Source organism: Sitodiplosis mosellana, unplaced genomic scaffold (assembly GCF_009176505.1).
Source record: "Sitodiplosis mosellana isolate CC-2019 unplaced genomic scaffold, AAFC_SMos_1.0 Smas_scaffold_6191, whole genome shotgun sequence".
Taxonomy (NCBI): domain Eukaryota; kingdom Metazoa; phylum Arthropoda; class Insecta; order Diptera; family Cecidomyiidae; genus Sitodiplosis; species Sitodiplosis mosellana.
This window is the reverse complement of record NW_022601432.1, coordinates 3,183,880-3,200,132: the sequence shown is the minus strand read 5'-3', so window position 1 is coordinate 3,200,132 and position 16,253 is coordinate 3,183,880. Positions and strand designations below refer to the sequence as shown.

The 16,253-nt window shown below is 35.9% G+C and overlaps 5 protein-coding genes across 5 annotated transcripts; 2 read left to right on the top strand and 3 right to left on the bottom strand.

The window, feature by feature from the left end:
• Nucleotides 1–252: 252 nt before the first annotated feature.
• Nucleotides 253–3,121, bottom strand: LOC129576955 (lysozyme 3-like). Its single transcript, XM_055463174.1, has 4 exons — nucleotides 2,877–3,121; nucleotides 1,018–1,194; nucleotides 703–766; nucleotides 253–611 (listed from the first exon to the last, which is right to left on the bottom strand). The coding sequence occupies exons 1-4, from the start codon at nucleotides 2,968–2,970 to the stop codon at nucleotides 458–460; spliced, it is 489 nt and encodes a 162-aa protein (XP_055319149.1). The 5' UTR covers nucleotides 2,971–3,121; the 3' UTR covers nucleotides 253–457.
• Nucleotides 3,122–3,235: 114 nt separating this feature from the next.
• LOC129576953 (uncharacterized) lies at nucleotides 3,236–8,848 on the top strand. The gene is made up of 6 exons (XM_055463172.1): nucleotides 3,236–3,388; nucleotides 3,484–3,837; nucleotides 6,546–7,111; nucleotides 7,176–7,994; nucleotides 8,090–8,217; nucleotides 8,375–8,848. The coding sequence occupies exons 3-5, from the start codon at nucleotides 6,658–6,660 to the stop codon at nucleotides 8,185–8,187; spliced, it is 1,371 nt and encodes a 456-aa protein (XP_055319147.1). The 5' UTR covers nucleotides 3,236–3,388; nucleotides 3,484–3,837; nucleotides 6,546–6,657; the 3' UTR covers nucleotides 8,188–8,217; nucleotides 8,375–8,848.
• Nucleotides 3,845–6,552, bottom strand: LOC129576954 (neither inactivation nor afterpotential protein G-like). Its single transcript, XM_055463173.1, has 3 exons — nucleotides 6,059–6,552; nucleotides 5,745–5,988; nucleotides 3,845–5,655 (listed from the first exon to the last, which is right to left on the bottom strand). The coding sequence occupies exons 1-3, from the start codon at nucleotides 6,073–6,075 to the stop codon at nucleotides 5,335–5,337; spliced, it is 582 nt and encodes a 193-aa protein (XP_055319148.1). The 5' UTR covers nucleotides 6,076–6,552; the 3' UTR covers nucleotides 3,845–5,334.
• Nucleotides 8,849–8,892: 44 nt separating the features above from the next.
• Nucleotides 8,893–11,423, bottom strand: LOC129576950 (probable ATP-dependent RNA helicase DDX55 homolog). Its single transcript, XM_055463163.1, has 2 exons — nucleotides 11,170–11,423; nucleotides 8,893–11,092 (listed from the first exon to the last, which is right to left on the bottom strand). The coding sequence occupies exons 1-2, from the start codon at nucleotides 11,275–11,277 to the stop codon at nucleotides 9,371–9,373; spliced, it is 1,830 nt and encodes a 609-aa protein (XP_055319138.1). The 5' UTR covers nucleotides 11,278–11,423; the 3' UTR covers nucleotides 8,893–9,370.
• A 295-nt stretch (nucleotides 11,424–11,718) lies between these two features.
• On the top strand, nucleotides 11,719–14,921 carry LOC129576951 (zinc finger protein interacting with ribonucleoprotein K-like). Its single transcript, XM_055463164.1, has 6 exons — nucleotides 11,719–12,565; nucleotides 12,665–13,455; nucleotides 13,549–13,645; nucleotides 13,730–13,809; nucleotides 13,886–13,996; nucleotides 14,087–14,921. The coding sequence occupies exons 1-6, from the start codon at nucleotides 12,422–12,424 to the stop codon at nucleotides 14,535–14,537; spliced, it is 1,674 nt and encodes a 557-aa protein (XP_055319139.1). The 5' UTR covers nucleotides 11,719–12,421; the 3' UTR covers nucleotides 14,538–14,921.
• Nucleotides 14,922–16,253: the final 1,332 nt, after the last annotated feature.

Below are 16,253 nucleotides of genomic sequence, written 5' to 3'. Positions count from 1 at the left end.
TATGCGCACGTCTAATCTATCAAAAGGACACAAAGATCTTCCTCTTTTGCTAAATAACTTGCCTCACCAACCGTTTCTCCGCTTGCACCCGTTCACAACAATGGAATCGATGCTAAAATCATAATTATTTTCGCTGAATAATGAGAAGACAGTCGATTGATTGGCGATGAAAAGAAAATCGGTTATCAATGAAATAGAACATTTAGATAAGAAAAGAATTGCATCTATAAAAAATGAAAAAAACAATCCATCTAATTCTCAAATGCACTGCAGTCTTATTGGCATGCGTCAAGATAAGTTTTTATTGAATAAATACATATTTGGATTATTAGAGACTTTCTACAGAAAACATTATTCATTCAGTTGTATGTTGTAATGTAAAAATTGTTTGAAACATGTTTTATTATTGATGCTGTTGTATGAGAATTCAAAACGGAAAGACGAGTAAATCATGAATCTACTTTCCTGCCAAGAAATTGTTCAAACATTGATTGAAAACACCACTATATTTTTCTGGCAAATCTCCTTTACATCCATAGCCGCCGCGATAATGGATAAGAGCATGATCGTAGCAGTCAATTCGGCCGTCACCGTTGCAATCTTGACCGAATCTATGTGAAATGCAAAATAAAACGCATGAATTAGTTTATTGCCACCAATCGCAACGACGGGTGTTGTTGCCTGGCATCTGGTGAATATTACCTTTGCATGTAGCCTTGAACAGCACTTGCCGCACAGAATGGATCATTTGCACAGTTGGCGTAGGCTGGAAATGGATAGAAGAGTAAAGAAAAAGTCAAGCAAAGTCAAGTTTAGAGTGCAATGTCAACGAACTAGTCTGAAACCGAAGCTGTTTTTTTTTTGCTCACGCTTTAATAACGTACAAAATATGTACGTGTCAAGCACATTAAATAAATATTTATTCGTAGGGCAAATGGTTTGCCATTACTTGAACGAAGAATAGATTCACACGCTAAAAAAGAAAGAACGTAAGACACAAAAAAGAGCGAAACATACCTGATTCGGCTGTTGGTGATTCACCGGCTATAGTTGGCTTGCCTGCATCGCTCCAGTAGCCCCATGTGAGACGGAACAAACCACACACATCTCCATTGCAAATAGCAGTTCGATTGCAGTTGCTTATAGCTTCACAAATGCATCCCAAGCAAGTTTGCGTTACCGGTTGATCCTGCCCTGAAAATGATACAAAAAAAAATGCATAATGTTGATTTTATTCTCCCTTTAAAGGCTATTAAAACAATGTGCGTGGTCGATAAAAGGTTATTACCACCTCATCGCACTGTGTGCATGTAGCTGGTTTGGCTATCTTGCTTTTAGTGCTTCTTACTTAATATAAATAGTTTATGATGGTCACGTATTTGTCAATGATATTGCTTATAATAAATATGATAACAGATGGGGCCCCATTTTTATGCAAGAATCTTTTATAAATTATTAAGCTAGACACTGCGTGAAAACCCAATCGTTGCTGCTGCTATTGTTGTTGCTGATGTTTTTTTTGTTTTGTTTTGTATGTAAGCCGATAATGTTGATGGTCTTGTTTATTCAAAACTGGTTCGCACTTAACTTAACTTCAACAACAAAACACTGATATTCCTCGAATCTATGAATATCTTGGTGAGCCAATTTATATCCACACAAACTAAGGATATCATCGCATTGAAGTCGAGTTTGTTTTTAGTGCGATATACATACGGAACAAGTGCTTCTTTTTAAAGCAACCGATTTTTATTTATTCATTTTTTTTCTCTTTCGATTTTTTCGTTCGAAAACGCTATTGTGTCTTCGACAATAATGTTGCGCGCAAATGATTTCATAACCTTATAGATTATGCAAATAATTTCCAGTATGAATAGAAAACCAGTCTTTTTTTCGTGCGGTTTTGGAATCATTTGAACATGAACATAACTCAAACTCGGTGTGTAAACTTGTATTCTAATTATGGCTTTGATTTCGATTTAAATGCAATGAACGTGATTATTCCATTCAGATTGGATGTGTACGTAAGCTTTTGTGTTTAGAATTTTCGCTTTAATCGACATTTTAATTTTTCAAATAATGACTACAATTCAAGATTGAGATCAGATTTAGAAAATTTATGGGAACATTTGTAGAATCCAAATGAATTCACTTCGATTTGTTACATATCTTTTGTGCAGCATTCGAAATGTGACGTACAACATGTTGATGAAGTTTTACAAACATTTGAAGTTTCATTGAAATATTCTGACAAAATTCATGTTTGATTTCCCAAAAGAATGAAACTCCTATTCAAATTGCGTGATAAAAATGAAATACCGTAAACTTCCATATACTCTACAGTTTGCTTAATGTTAATTTGTGCAAATGTTCAGAAAAAAACACTAGTCTCAAGCAAGAATGACCCTTTCTATTCTATTTATCTAGAAGAATCGCGTGTGTTATATTGATGTTCGTTTTCTTGGCCGTGGCTTATCTCCGGTTTACTAAAATTTTATACTAAAACCTGTGAAAACGGATCTTTTTGTCAGCATATAATCAAATGTTGATCTGGCGAAACGAATAAAAACGAACAAAGAGATAAACGAAAAGAGAGAGAGAGCGTCAGAAAGTGGAAATTTGAAGGGTAATTTTTAATAATCTAAAGGTTATTTTGTGAAACTAAATGCTTTTTGGATTTTATAATTTGGAAAATAATCACAAATCATCGCGGTTTGGTTGATGTTTATCGATTTTTTTATGCAACTTGACATAGAGTTGTAATTTAATTTACACCAAATGTGAAAATCCAATTTGATAATGATAGAAAATTGAATAAATCATCATGTGAATTGAGCTAAAAATTGTTTATAATTGTTGTCCAATGTTTTAAATACCTTGTTGTTGTGGTGGTTGTGCTTGGCCAATGACTAGATTTACGCCAAACAGTGCAATTAGACAGCTAATTGAAACGACAAATAATTTATTCATTTTCGGTTGACACGATTTGGGATTGGTTCTTTTGCTTCTCAAAAAATCCGCAATTTAAGATCACTTTCTCTTCACTTTTGGGAACGGAATCAATTAAACACGAATTCAAACTAAATGCCACCGAGAAACTGAGCACCGACTATCGAAAATCTGTTCGTCTAATACATTTGCATATCGTTTTATACAAAAGTCGCCCCACCAGCAGCACACCCAACACTTCGGCTGAAAACCGAAGATACACAGATATCTTGCCGACGCACACACACACACACACACACACCTCAGTATCGAAATTCATTGAAATGAGCATTTATAGTAATCTGTTGAATTGATAACTGGCTGCAACGTCAGTTGAGCGAATCAGCGATCAAAGACACAATCGAAGACGAAAAAGAAGAGACAGCAGAAAACATCGATTGTGCGTAGATAGTAATAGTTTTTGAGCTTTATTTTCTTCTTGATGACAACTGTTCAAAATATTCCAATAATGTGAACCTGTTTTTTTTTTTATAGAGGATTGCAATCCTTGATCCGTACCAAGAATTACGTATTGAACTCATAAAAACCGAACGAACGAGGTGGAGGTGATTACACACAGCCGACCTATTAACACCTGTACAGCAATGACATCATCTTTTCGCCGGTTTTGTTATTGGCACAAAGATCCGCAATAAATATATCAGTCTGATGCTCTGATGAGTAGCGAGGCTCCGATTCACATTGTCACAAATAGCTGAATTTTTGTTTATATGACATGACCATCGAAAACAATCGAATATATCAGAATGATGGCAATGACTGTTCACTTTATTTATGGATATGTCGAATTTATTCCGAATGTTCCCAGAAACATCCCAATAAAACACCGTAAGCATCCTGTTTTATTCATTATCTCCTTCATAAATATCCATTCAATTTTGATTAGTTTGTTCCTTGTTTTTTGTATCGTTTTTTTTCGACAATTGCTTGATGTTGTCAGCGATGTCATCATCGTTGAAAATTCTCCTTTTTCTTAAAATAAACAACTCGAAATTCATTCTCGGTCGAGATCACCATTTCGTATAGAACAAATGCAGATTCCTTTTTTTCTCTCTTTGAATCACATGACAAACCGTCATTGACAATGGATCCCATTGAATGGGGCTATCGAAAGATGTCCTTGTCGATATCACTCTTAAATTGCTTCGTAATTGTGTAGATTATTTTTCGATAATTGATTTTCAACCTTATATTTTAACCCTCTAATGCATACAACCGCCTCTAGACGGGCAACATTTGAACACCTGTAGAACATAAACCGTACATCGGATCACATTACTTCAAAAAGAATTTTTATTCGTCAATGTTCTTTCTTTATTTTTGTCTTTGGCAATCTTTGTCTATGTAGTGTGATTGTAATGTAATGAACAAAAATGTGTGCAAAAACAAAAATTTGACAAAATAAATTATTCGAACTCTAAATTAGACACATTTTTGACACTTTTAAACAATGCATTTGATTTTTCTATGATTTATGTCAATCGCATTATCTGAATAAACCATGACGAATCCAGGATAATGAATATTTTTTTTATTATCTTTGGTCAAAAATCAACCAAGTACCAGTACTCCCAGCCCTGGGAAAAATTAATGCATTAGAGGGTTAAAATCAACGTTGGAAACTCGACTTGAAGCTAAATCGTACTTAGCTTAGATTTAATCAAACGTATTAGTTTTCGTCTTAAAAATAACTAAAAACGTTCATGTTTAACTTAATTGATGGCTACAAACATTGCCTATATACATTATACAAATAATAACTGTAAGAAATGCTTGTTTAAATCTGGTACTAATTTTCATTTTTGATTGAAAAAAAATGTTGAATCAGAGTTTTGAGATGAATTCAACGTATTTCCATACAAAGAGATAAAATATAGACAAATATTACACAAATTCTACAGGCGAATAGATCTCTGAACAATGTACAGACGAATAATTGAGGAATAGTTGTTGTTGTGTGTTATCATTGCTATCAAAGGCAACGTTCTATCATAGAACTTCTATGTAATGAGATTCTAACTACTAATTACCGCTCAAGTCGTGTGCAAATGAGTGTAGAGTTGTGTGCAATTTATACTGAAACGTCAAACGAACTGTTTTGCAAATAAAGCAGTGAAAAACATTCACAGAAACATTAAACGGCAAAAATGTACACAATTTTTTTGAATTTATTCACCATATGTTCTTCTTTTTTTTATATATATTTTTTTTGCTTCGATTCGCTAAAAAAATCCAATAATTTAAGAGCTTTATATCGAAAAAGAAAAAAAATCTCTAAAAATATTGTTAGGATCCCGCCCTAGTCATCAATGCCAAATGTGTTTGTCAAATTCCTGATCGGTGATTTTGTTTTTCTTTCAACTTCTTAAATGGTGAATTGATATCATATCTCTTAAGCTCTTTCACCGGCCCCACCCCAGACAGCTTAAGAATTAGCGGTGTATGGAAGGCGCCAGCAGCTAAAATAACTTCTTTGGCTGCGTAAATCTTGTATGCGTACATGTCACGTGGTGTATCATCGAAGTCCCAAAGTTCAGCAACGTGTGCTTGCCATCGGCGTAAATCTTTCTTCGCCTCATCAAAATGTAACATACAATTTAATTGGCTTGAACCGCCCAATCCCTTTCCACGTGGCAAATACTGAATCTATTGGAAAAGAATTTTCAATTATTATATACGGAAAATTCCATTGAATTTTAAATGACACTGCAAAAGTCAACATGTGATTTCCTTACCTGACCTCTGAATCCAAATGATGAATTTTTCTTGGTCATCGTTTGCAAGCTCCAATCGTTTCGACTGCGTTGATACTGCGATGTCAAGAATGGAATCATGGCCAATAGGCTGAATGTGCTGTCACTTTTAGTTAGCAAGACACTCGTGTCACCATTTTCTCTCAGTCGACTGGTCAAAATGCATCCTGCCGTTCCGCCACCCACAATAGCATAATCGTGCGTATATTTCTGCGCCTCTTTGAAGCTAAATACGTTTGGAATGCATGAAAAAAATGAAAAACTGTACAGATCTTACCGGAGCAAAAATAACACACTTCAACTTTTTACGCATTTTAACTGTTTAATTTATCTCATTTTTTACAATAAAAACATTTGTATTTTTTTCGCGAAACGTTCTCATGTGGAGTAGCGCATTCAAAAGAATCAAATTTAGTGTGACAGCAAACGAGGTGTCAAAAGTAATTTCGAATACAAACCGATGTGGTGGCGCCACTGTTACAGCTACCATTGGAAATTTGAATACAAAAATTGTTGAATAATTTGCCTTTTTCATTTGCGAAAAAAATTGTCGGCTCAACCAATTGCTACTATTTTGCTGTTTAAAATCACCGAACAATGAAAATAAACCATTTTTCGCTCCTCAACGGCAATCGAACTAAAGTCCTTGTTTGCTATAATGTCAATGTGATGACTGATTTTATGGAAATGGAAATGGAAATGTTTTGCGTTCAGCACAATGAATGTTTATAACGGGTCTTGGCGCGGAGATGACACTTCAATGTGGTTTTTTTTTCGTTGTAGTTGAACTCGCATTCATCGGCCCTTCAAAATATAGAAAGAAGCGATAGTGACAGTATAAATATTCAACAGTTTGATAGAATAGTACATGAAAATCATTTAAAATCTCATCAAGATGTCCAACACTCAGCCAGTCCGAATCAGAATCAAATGCATGAGCGGCATCGAAACGCGATCAGTTCCTTTTAATTGCACACCAGACCACCGATTGATTGATGTGATAAAATCATTTTTGATGGGCATCGATTTCAGCGTGATGTGGTTTGAATTCTATGATTCGCGTGGTGAATGGCTGTTCGATACAAAACAAACGGTTGCTGATTACTTGAAGGCCAACGCACAAATTATTCTTTACAAGAAAAAGGTTGCATTGAAGTTTCGAGTGCTACAAGATCCAACATTCACCGATTGGTGCTTAAATCATGGCCGGAAAATTGACAATGGTCCAATTCCTGAAATTGGTCGCAACTGTGGATTCGACAGCGAAATGACGCTACAAGCGCTTTGTGAACAGTTCGGCGATAAAAACGGATTTTCACACCATCGATTGAAATTTTTCAATTCGGACGGTGAGTGTGCTATATCATTTCGATTTGACGTTTTATTCACAAAGATTTCGTTCACTTTTTCTAGGCCAAGACATTTTCGAATCATTGCCCCGGGATGTAAATTTGGGAAAATTCTTCGAAATTAACGGACCGATGATATTCTACACCTATCAAACAGAAGCTCACATTGATTACTTCTATCTTAACGCTTCTCACGATCCACACTCTGTCCCGAAGCGATTCGAATATGTAGAAGGCATGACTGTAGATGACCTATCACGCACATACAACTATCGGCACAGTTCGTTGTTGGCAATTGAAAATGGTGACATCGTGGGGTTCGCAGATGCAAGTGATCCAGTACAGGAGATCCTCGATGACCACACGACATATAGACTGGGTGATTTCCATGACAGCCACGACAAAAGTGAGGACCACTTCGATGTTTCAGTGCAATTCGAGAACGGCGGTGATAAATTCATGAATCCGGTATTAGTGTGCGCGATGCATAATGAGACCATCAAAAGCTTCTCTGAAAGATTGTTGGCAAAAATTGTGGAGCCCGATTGCATTGCCGTTTGCCTAAAATCACTCAGAATCAACATTGGCGGTACTACTTTCAAGTGCAACTCAACTGTGAAACTCAACAAACCACCTGCATCGGATACATCGGACATTATTGTTTTTTGTATGGTTGATGCCGCACATTTGCCACCGGAACTAAAGTACTGTGACTATAAATATGAGTTTTATTTTTACGATAAGAAAAAACCATGGCACAGAGTCAAATTTTGTTACACAAAGGTTACTGCCTGCAATCCAGAAAAACTCTTGTCGGTGATCGATCAATTCATTGAATGGAAGAAATTCACACTGGAAAAATGTGAGTTCTTCGATTCCCGAGGTACGTATATATTCGAATTTTGAAGAATAATTTGTGGTAAAATTATAAATAAACTATTATGATTAACATTGGATATGTTCTGTTTTTTCCTTTAGGTATTCAAATCGAATCAAAAAGCATGCAGTCTACTGTTGCACAGTATGCTCGGAAAAACGATCTGGTGATTTTTTATGTCAAAACGAGCAGCGATTAAAATGACATTACCATGGAATCTTATAATAAGGTATCAAGTCTTATGTTTTTTTTTTAATTTGAAATATTATAACTGAGTCATCTACTGCGGACCATTTTTGGGCTGCTGAGATTTGGAACATTTGCTGTGGTGTATATTTTAAACCGGGTAATTTTAATTCAGGACCATTTCCCTCTTCCCATTTCAGATAAGCAGGGTATGACTCCTTGATGCCATCCGTTTAACTTATGTCACATAACAAGACGGAATCATTTGAATAAAAACAAATACAATGCTGTTGTAACAACAGCTAAATATATCTTTCATACTTTTAAAATTCTGTATAATTTTCATATTGTTCAATGATACAATTAGCTTTTTCCACGTAGTGTTCTCTAGTTGTTTCTTTTCATCAATCAACTAAATTGCTATTGAGATCGAATTGGCGACTCTCATCGTCAAATCCATGAGTAATTTTAAGACCAATTATAGAGCCAATTCCTTCAAAGTTTAGATAATAAGGTCCTATCATTTTGAGAAAAAAAGATTGATGTAGATATGCCAAAATGAAACATAAAGGCATTGCAAAGAACTAACTGTTGGCTATAAATATAAGCTCTTGTAGAATACCTGCTGGAAATTCTGTAAATAAAATGTAATAAGTGAAAAGTTCTTGTTTAAATCTGGTACGAATTTTCATTTTTGATTGAAAAAAAAAGTTGAATCAGAGTTTGGAGATGAATTCCATGTATTTCCATACAAAAAGATAAAATATAGACAAATATTACACAAATGCTGCAGGTGAATAGATCTCTGAACAATGTACAGACGAATAATTGAGGAAAAGTTGTTGTTGTGTGTTATCATTGCTATCAAAGGCAAGGTTCTATCATAGAACTTCTATGTAATGAGATTCTAGCTACTAATTACCGATCGAGTTGTGTACAAATGAGTGTAGAGCTATGTGCAATTTATTCTGAATCGTCAAACGAACTGTTTTGTAAATAAAGCAGTCAAAAACATTCACAGAGGCATTAAAAGTTAGAAAAATCAATATTTTTTTGAATTTATTTCAATTTTTTCCTTCATTTTTTTTATTTACAAAATGTGTTGCTTCAAATTGATACAAAAAAAAACAGTTTTATATTAAAATAGAAGAAACAAATCTCTTTAAAAAAAAAAACTTAGCTTAGGAACTGCTGTCCTAGTCATCAATGCCCATGTGTTTGTCAAAGTCCTGATCGGTGATTTTGTTTTTCTTCAACTTCTTAAACATTTTAATATCGTTGGCCAGTTCGGCGATGTCATCGTCATTGATGCCGCCGGTTCGCTTCCGTTTCACTGCTGTGCCCGAATTCAATTTCAATACTTTCTTCTCTTTGCGTGATTTTTTACAAGCTTTTTGTTCGGCTTTGCGTTGCTTCGATATTGACCATGCTTCGGTGGCTTTCTTGTGTTTTTTCTCATTTTTACCCTTTGGCCATTTGCCCGTCTCCACGAAAATTGCCAATTTCTTCTGTCGTGCCTCTTCCTGTTGCTTATTTTTGTATCGAATTTGATTGATGTCGAACGGCATTTTTGGTGCAATGAAATCACGTGTTGCATTACCATCTTTGGACTTTTGTTTGAGCTCCGGCATAAGAGGCATTTTCAATAGGCCATAACATGAAGCTATCTTTCCTAAATTCAAATCGTTCACACGCAATATGAAATTGCATTCGTGTTTCGAGTATGCTTGAATGTGAGATACAAATGCACGATTCGCTTTATCGAAAATTGAACGATTGCCCAGCTGTGTGCGATGAATGGTTTCGCGTAGTTTTTCAGCGGTGGCAGTTAGTTTGTCGTTTGACGCAGAGTCGGTCACTTTGGTCAAGGACACATTTTGATTACGGCATAAAAAGTCGACGTAGGCATCTTCACTGGATTGAATCAATATAAGAGCGTTTCCATGTTGACCTTGACGTGCTGTTCGACCAACACGATGCACAAAAGCGGCAGCATTCGATGGCGGTTCCCATTGCACCACCCAATCCATCTCTGGAATATCAACACCTCGTGCAAGCACATCCGTACATAATAGTAGGGAATTTGATTCCTTTTTAAATTGATCCAACACCTTGAATCGTCCTCCTTTCATTTTACCGTGCAACGCCAGACATTTTGTGTCGGGCAACACGGCTGGCAATACTTCGTTCCAGTATTCGACGCATGCACACGTCGGAAAGAATATTAACGCCTTCTTAATTTTACGACGTGCTATAAAATCCAAAAGACTGGCCAATTTAAGCTCCGGCTCAACGATCATATAGTAATTTTGCAATCGAACGGGCGTACTTGTGGTAGATTTTTCACGAATTCGAACCAATACCGGATTTCGAAGACCAGCCCGAATCAAATCTTGTATCTCTTTCTTCTGTGTGGCTGAGAATAAGGCGGTTCGTCGTTGGGTTGGTAAATATTTCAGAATTGTATTGATTTTGCTGGAATATTGGAGTAAACTATCGGCTTCATCTAAAACTAAAATTTCCAAACTTTTGCATCGTCCGCACAGATTCAAGTTGCATTTCCGTTCAAATAGCTCGAGCAAACGTCCCGGTGTTGCGATAATAATGTGAGCACCGTTCGCTTTCAATGCCGTTGTATCTTGATCAGAACTGGCTCCATCACTACCACCAATCAACAGACGATGGGTGAAGCTTAACGCTTTTGCGAATGGCTTCAGCACTGCATTCGTTTGGGCGGCCAATTCACGCGTAGGTGAAAGTATAATTGCTCCGACTTCGTTTGCTTTCCACTTTTCTTGATTCGATCGACGCAACAATAACTCCAATATTGGGATCACAAATGCCAATGTTTTACCAGATCCAGTTACCGCTTCAGCGGCCACATCTTTGTACGACATCAACAATGGAATCGATGCTTTCTGTGAGTAAAGAAACAAAGACAGCGAGAGGTGATTACAAATTCGAATGAGAAAAATTCATTCAATTGTATTCATACCTGAACCGGAGTCATTTTCTCGAACTTAAATTCATTTTCGATAACCGACAAAATCACTTTATTCAATGGCGGATCGAGCGCATCCCATGCAGCTGATGTAGACGCCATAACGACTAAGTTGACAGAATTTCGTTTCTATATTTCTTATGAAAAATTGAAAAAAATCGCACATTATTTTGTTAGCAATACAAATGCACGCGGGTTTTATTTACTATCGTCACGTTGCGCTTAGTTCACTTTGACATTCAACTGTCAAACTCTTTAGATGGAATGACACACGCATACATACAATACGAATGTGTGAATAGACATAAATGTTCTTTTTTTCAGTGGAAATTAGGAAATAAAAATATTTTCGTAAAATTTGTCAAAGTTTCTAAATAAAAATTGATTTTATAAATGATAAATCAATCGATCATATTTTTTTTTTCATGCATTTAAATAGAGAATCAATATCGATATACCGTAAAATGCTGGCGCAATGGATGCGTTCAATGTTATTTCGGTCGCAATGGACGCACAGAGAAGAGAGCGAGAAACGGCTTGAATGGAATTGACAGATGTGAATTCCTGCTGAAGCGTACGACAAACGTATCTGTATGTGGAAATATCAAATGTAAAAGCGTATTGTATTAACATTAGTGTTTCAACAAAGTAAGGGATAAAAAGGCGAAAAACGAGTAGCAACACTAATTTTTCTGTCTCTGGTGGATTTTCGATTTTGTTTTTTGACACACGCAAACACTGCACCAAGAAGAACTTTGAAAATTATAATTGCCACTGTCGATTGAATTGTTGAAAATCGAACGCGAATCGAATTGTTAATTCGGTCAGATTTATTTTTCTCCCCAAATGATACGTTCATCTTTTATTCACAAATGCAGCCATTTCTACGCCATTAAATAGCGAACGAAATATTTTTTGGTGAAATATTTTTCGACCATACAGAACGAATCACATACACATCGATTGCTATGAAAAACATAAACAGAAAGTGGTAACATTTTTTGAAGCGGTTAACAATTTTTTGCGACGACGATGAGAACAATTTTTTGAATTTTTTGTGCACGAGCAATGTAATTTCGGAGAAGTGTGAAATAAAAGTTTTTTTTTTAAAAAAAAATTTTCAATTCAAGAAATTTTCCACGCATCTTTTAATTATTATTTTTTTTTTTAAATTCGTGAGTGAGTGAGTGTGTGCGTGGAATAAAAAGTTGCTGTGAATTCATTAATTTATTGTGAGAGTGCAAACATGGAGATTGAGACGATCGCCGAATGGGATGCAATTTGCCGAATTTGCCTGCAAGAAGGCCAATTGCATTCGTTATTCGATTTTGATGATGAGAAATCGGAATTAAATATTGGCGAAAAAATTATGCTGTGTGCACCGATTGTGGTATGTGGTTTAAGCTCACAACAATCACTGACACAACACTCACTATAATTGCTTAATATTATTGTTTTTTTTTTTCCATTTGTTTTTCACGGAAATTAGATTACAACGGATGGAAAATTACCGGAGCAAATATGCACGGAATGCTTATATGATTTAGATGTGGCGTTTCGATTTCGTAAGAATTGTGAACGATCCGATACGATATTGCAACGGTTTTTAAATCCAACTGAAGACACAGAATTAGGTGAAGAGTATATTGAACAGTCGAATGATCCATTGAGCTCGTCACGGGCATCGAAAGACAGTCGAGTATTGGTTTCTTCAGATGCTGGTCTCTATGAATACCGGCCACCAGTCGGTTTGAATGTAAAACTGGTGAAAAGTGAAACGGGCGGCCGAGTGTTACGAACAGCCACAAAAAAGAGTAGCTCAATCACTGCCTCTGATGAGCACACAATTTATTTAAAATCCGAACCAATGGATGATGACACACTCGATGATAGCGATAACATTGATGTATTGTATGATATTGAGACAAATTTTGAAGATTCTACCGATGCTGCCGACAAACCAATCGACTCGATGCGCAAAGTAAGCGGCAAAAGTAGCTCGGACGCTAGTACGACCAATGAAAATGATCCGAAAATCATGCAAATCAAACCGGTTCGCACAAATAAAGTACGATTAGGCTTTACTTCGGCCAATAAAACGAAGGCCAGCGGAAGCGTTAGTGTTAAATCAAAAGCAACTAGCAGCGAAAATGGTAGCAAAGAGAATACGGCCACGGTTCGATCACCGAAATCCAAGACTAACGCCAAAGGTGAGCCAAAGCAACCGAAAAAGTGCGAAATTTGCGGCAACACTTACATGTATCAACATGCACTGGAAAGGTGAGCTCGGTGATATCGATTTAATTTACACATTTTGAAGTGATGAAATATTAACAAGCAGAAATTAATGAATTGATTATGCTTCCATTTCAGCCATATGCGTCGGCATCGTAATGAAAAACCGTTTGTGTGTAGCGTGTGTGGGAAAGGTTTCGTTATCAACTTTGAATTGAGTCGTCACATGAGAACAGTGAGTTGCATTTATTTTGAGACATTTTGTATTCAAAAATAAAACGATCTCTATGATTAAATTTATAAAATTGTCGTATTTTAGCACACGGGACAAAAGCCGTACGCTTGCAAGTATTGTGATAGAAGATTCTCCGATTTTGGTAGTCGCGTGAAACACGAACGGTATTTCTCCTTCTTTTTATTGTCTAATTCAACATTCATCAATGATTAATTGATATATAAATTCCATTTTTATTAGAATCCACACGGGAGAACGGCCCTACGCTTGTAATATCTGTGGCAAAACCTTCGCATATTCACACGTTCTATCGAGTCACAATTTGATCCATACCGGTGAAAAGAAATATCAGTAGGTTTCATCTAAGTATATTTTCCACTTACAAATGATTGATTCAATAATAATCATTACACTAAAATGGATTAAAATTGAATTTTCCAGTTGTGAGGTGTGTGGAAAGCGTTTCGCTAAATCGCATCACTTGAAGGCACACATGAATACGCATAACAAAAATGGTGCGAAAAATCAGCAACAATCTCAACAGCACAGCCAACAACAACATGAGGACCAATCGCAGACACAGCAAATATACGCTTTACAAGTGATTGATGATCAATCGCAAATCGATGCCGATTCGGCCAACGAGGGTGATTTAGCGGAATATTTGACACAAGCGAATATCATTACAAAAGATGATGATGGCACAAATAGCGAGGGTGAAGGTCAACTCTTGCTATACGATGTCGATGTTTTGGAAGCAATCAAAGAAACATCCAACATTAAGAAGAAATACATAACGACGACCAAAGGTGGCCAATTCCAAGAAATCACCATTGCAGATCATCAGGATCCCATTGAATTACTTACATTCGAAGATGATGAATTAGAATAAAATGCTCCACTGTCGACAATGCCTCGAATTCAGTTTAACTTCGATATATTTTTTCCCTTTTAAATTTAAAATAATTCTCCAACATTTGTACGATACAACACTGACTTAGTTGGCTCATATTTTCTTTGCACTCTGAAACATTAGATTAAACAAGAAGAATTATTCACTTTTGTTCAATTTTTGGGCAATAGAGCTCGAATGAAGGAGGTGAACAAATGCTATAGGTTTACCATTTGCACTGAATGAAATGCTTTCGCATCAACAGTAAATTGTTTCCCATTCAAATGATGGTATTAAGAGCACTAGGAAGAAGACTTTAATAAGTTTGTTTAAATACACAGAATTCTAAGGACTATATTAAAAGAAACAAAAAAATGATGAAAATAATGATATTTCGTTTTATTTTATTTTATTTAGTTGACATTTTCGGTTTTGATGTTTTTCTTACATGGAAAAATATGAGGAAGTAGCGGATTTCAATGAAAAAATTATTTTTAATTGTTTTTATTGATTTTACAAAATGAAAATTATTTTTGACAGTTTAATTCATATAGTTAAAGATACGTTTCATTCTGCATAAATTATCATTAGATTTGCGTTTGCCTCGTGAAATTGTGATTGGATTTCATTTTGCTCGTTCCAGTGTAACAAGTGTGCCACAGTCATCTACAAGAAAGTATGGACTCCATTCATTGCCACAGCATTCTCCTATAGTCTCTTTGGAGTGGCGACTGTAGAAACTACAACGGTTCACTGATTCAAACTGAGCCAAATACTCGATTACAAAGTAAATGTTCATAAAAATTTGATCAAGTGGAAGAAACACAATTTCTCTCAATGATGGTAATGCTTTCAAAGCGTCTAAATCTCTCTGGATAAAAGTGTTCATATACCCCATTTTGAACGTTATCTTTTCTATTGACGGATTCTCTTCGATAAAATCGGAAAAGGCATTACTGTACCGAAAGCAAGAAGTGAAAGTGAAGTCTCTAAGATGATGGAATGAAAAGGGGATTCTGGGCAAAGGTTTATATTTACCAAGTGTCACGTTCAACTTAAATTCTGAGACACTTTGGAAATATATCATATCGCCTTTGGGAAATTGTACTACACTCGCAATTTCAAGACTTTCGATTAACTGTAAATATTCACTTGCGGGCCGTAGGAATTCTGGATCCAAACTTTTCATTGAAATGCTTCGCAATTGCGGATTATGCTCTAGCACCAGAATTGCCTTTGGTTCATCGTATAAAGTGCCTAACTCGATTCCTAAATGTTCTAAATTTGAAAATTGTTTTGTTGCATCTTTAATTAAGCCAATTTTGGAACCATTAAAGCGTCGTAGTTTTGGAAAAAATCTCGATATCCAATTTTGATCGATTTCAAAATAATCCATATCTTCGAACTCTACAACATTCGGAAACAGAAGTGAGGAGACATACAGATGACTAAATTTCTCGGATGAAAACTTGCGAAGCGATTTAGAGCAATAACGATGCACATAATTTAGAACGACCGTTTCCCAATATTTTTTCAGCGTCACTTGGGTGATCATATGACCGAAGCAACGTAATGTTTGCAGTACCATTTTAAAATCTTTGATTACGACTTTAGACACGTGAACGGAGAACAATGAAGGTGGGAAGTCGGTTAACCTGAAATGTTCGAATTGGATGCATTTTCTTGCATACTTTCGATTGAACGGCGCATATGCGG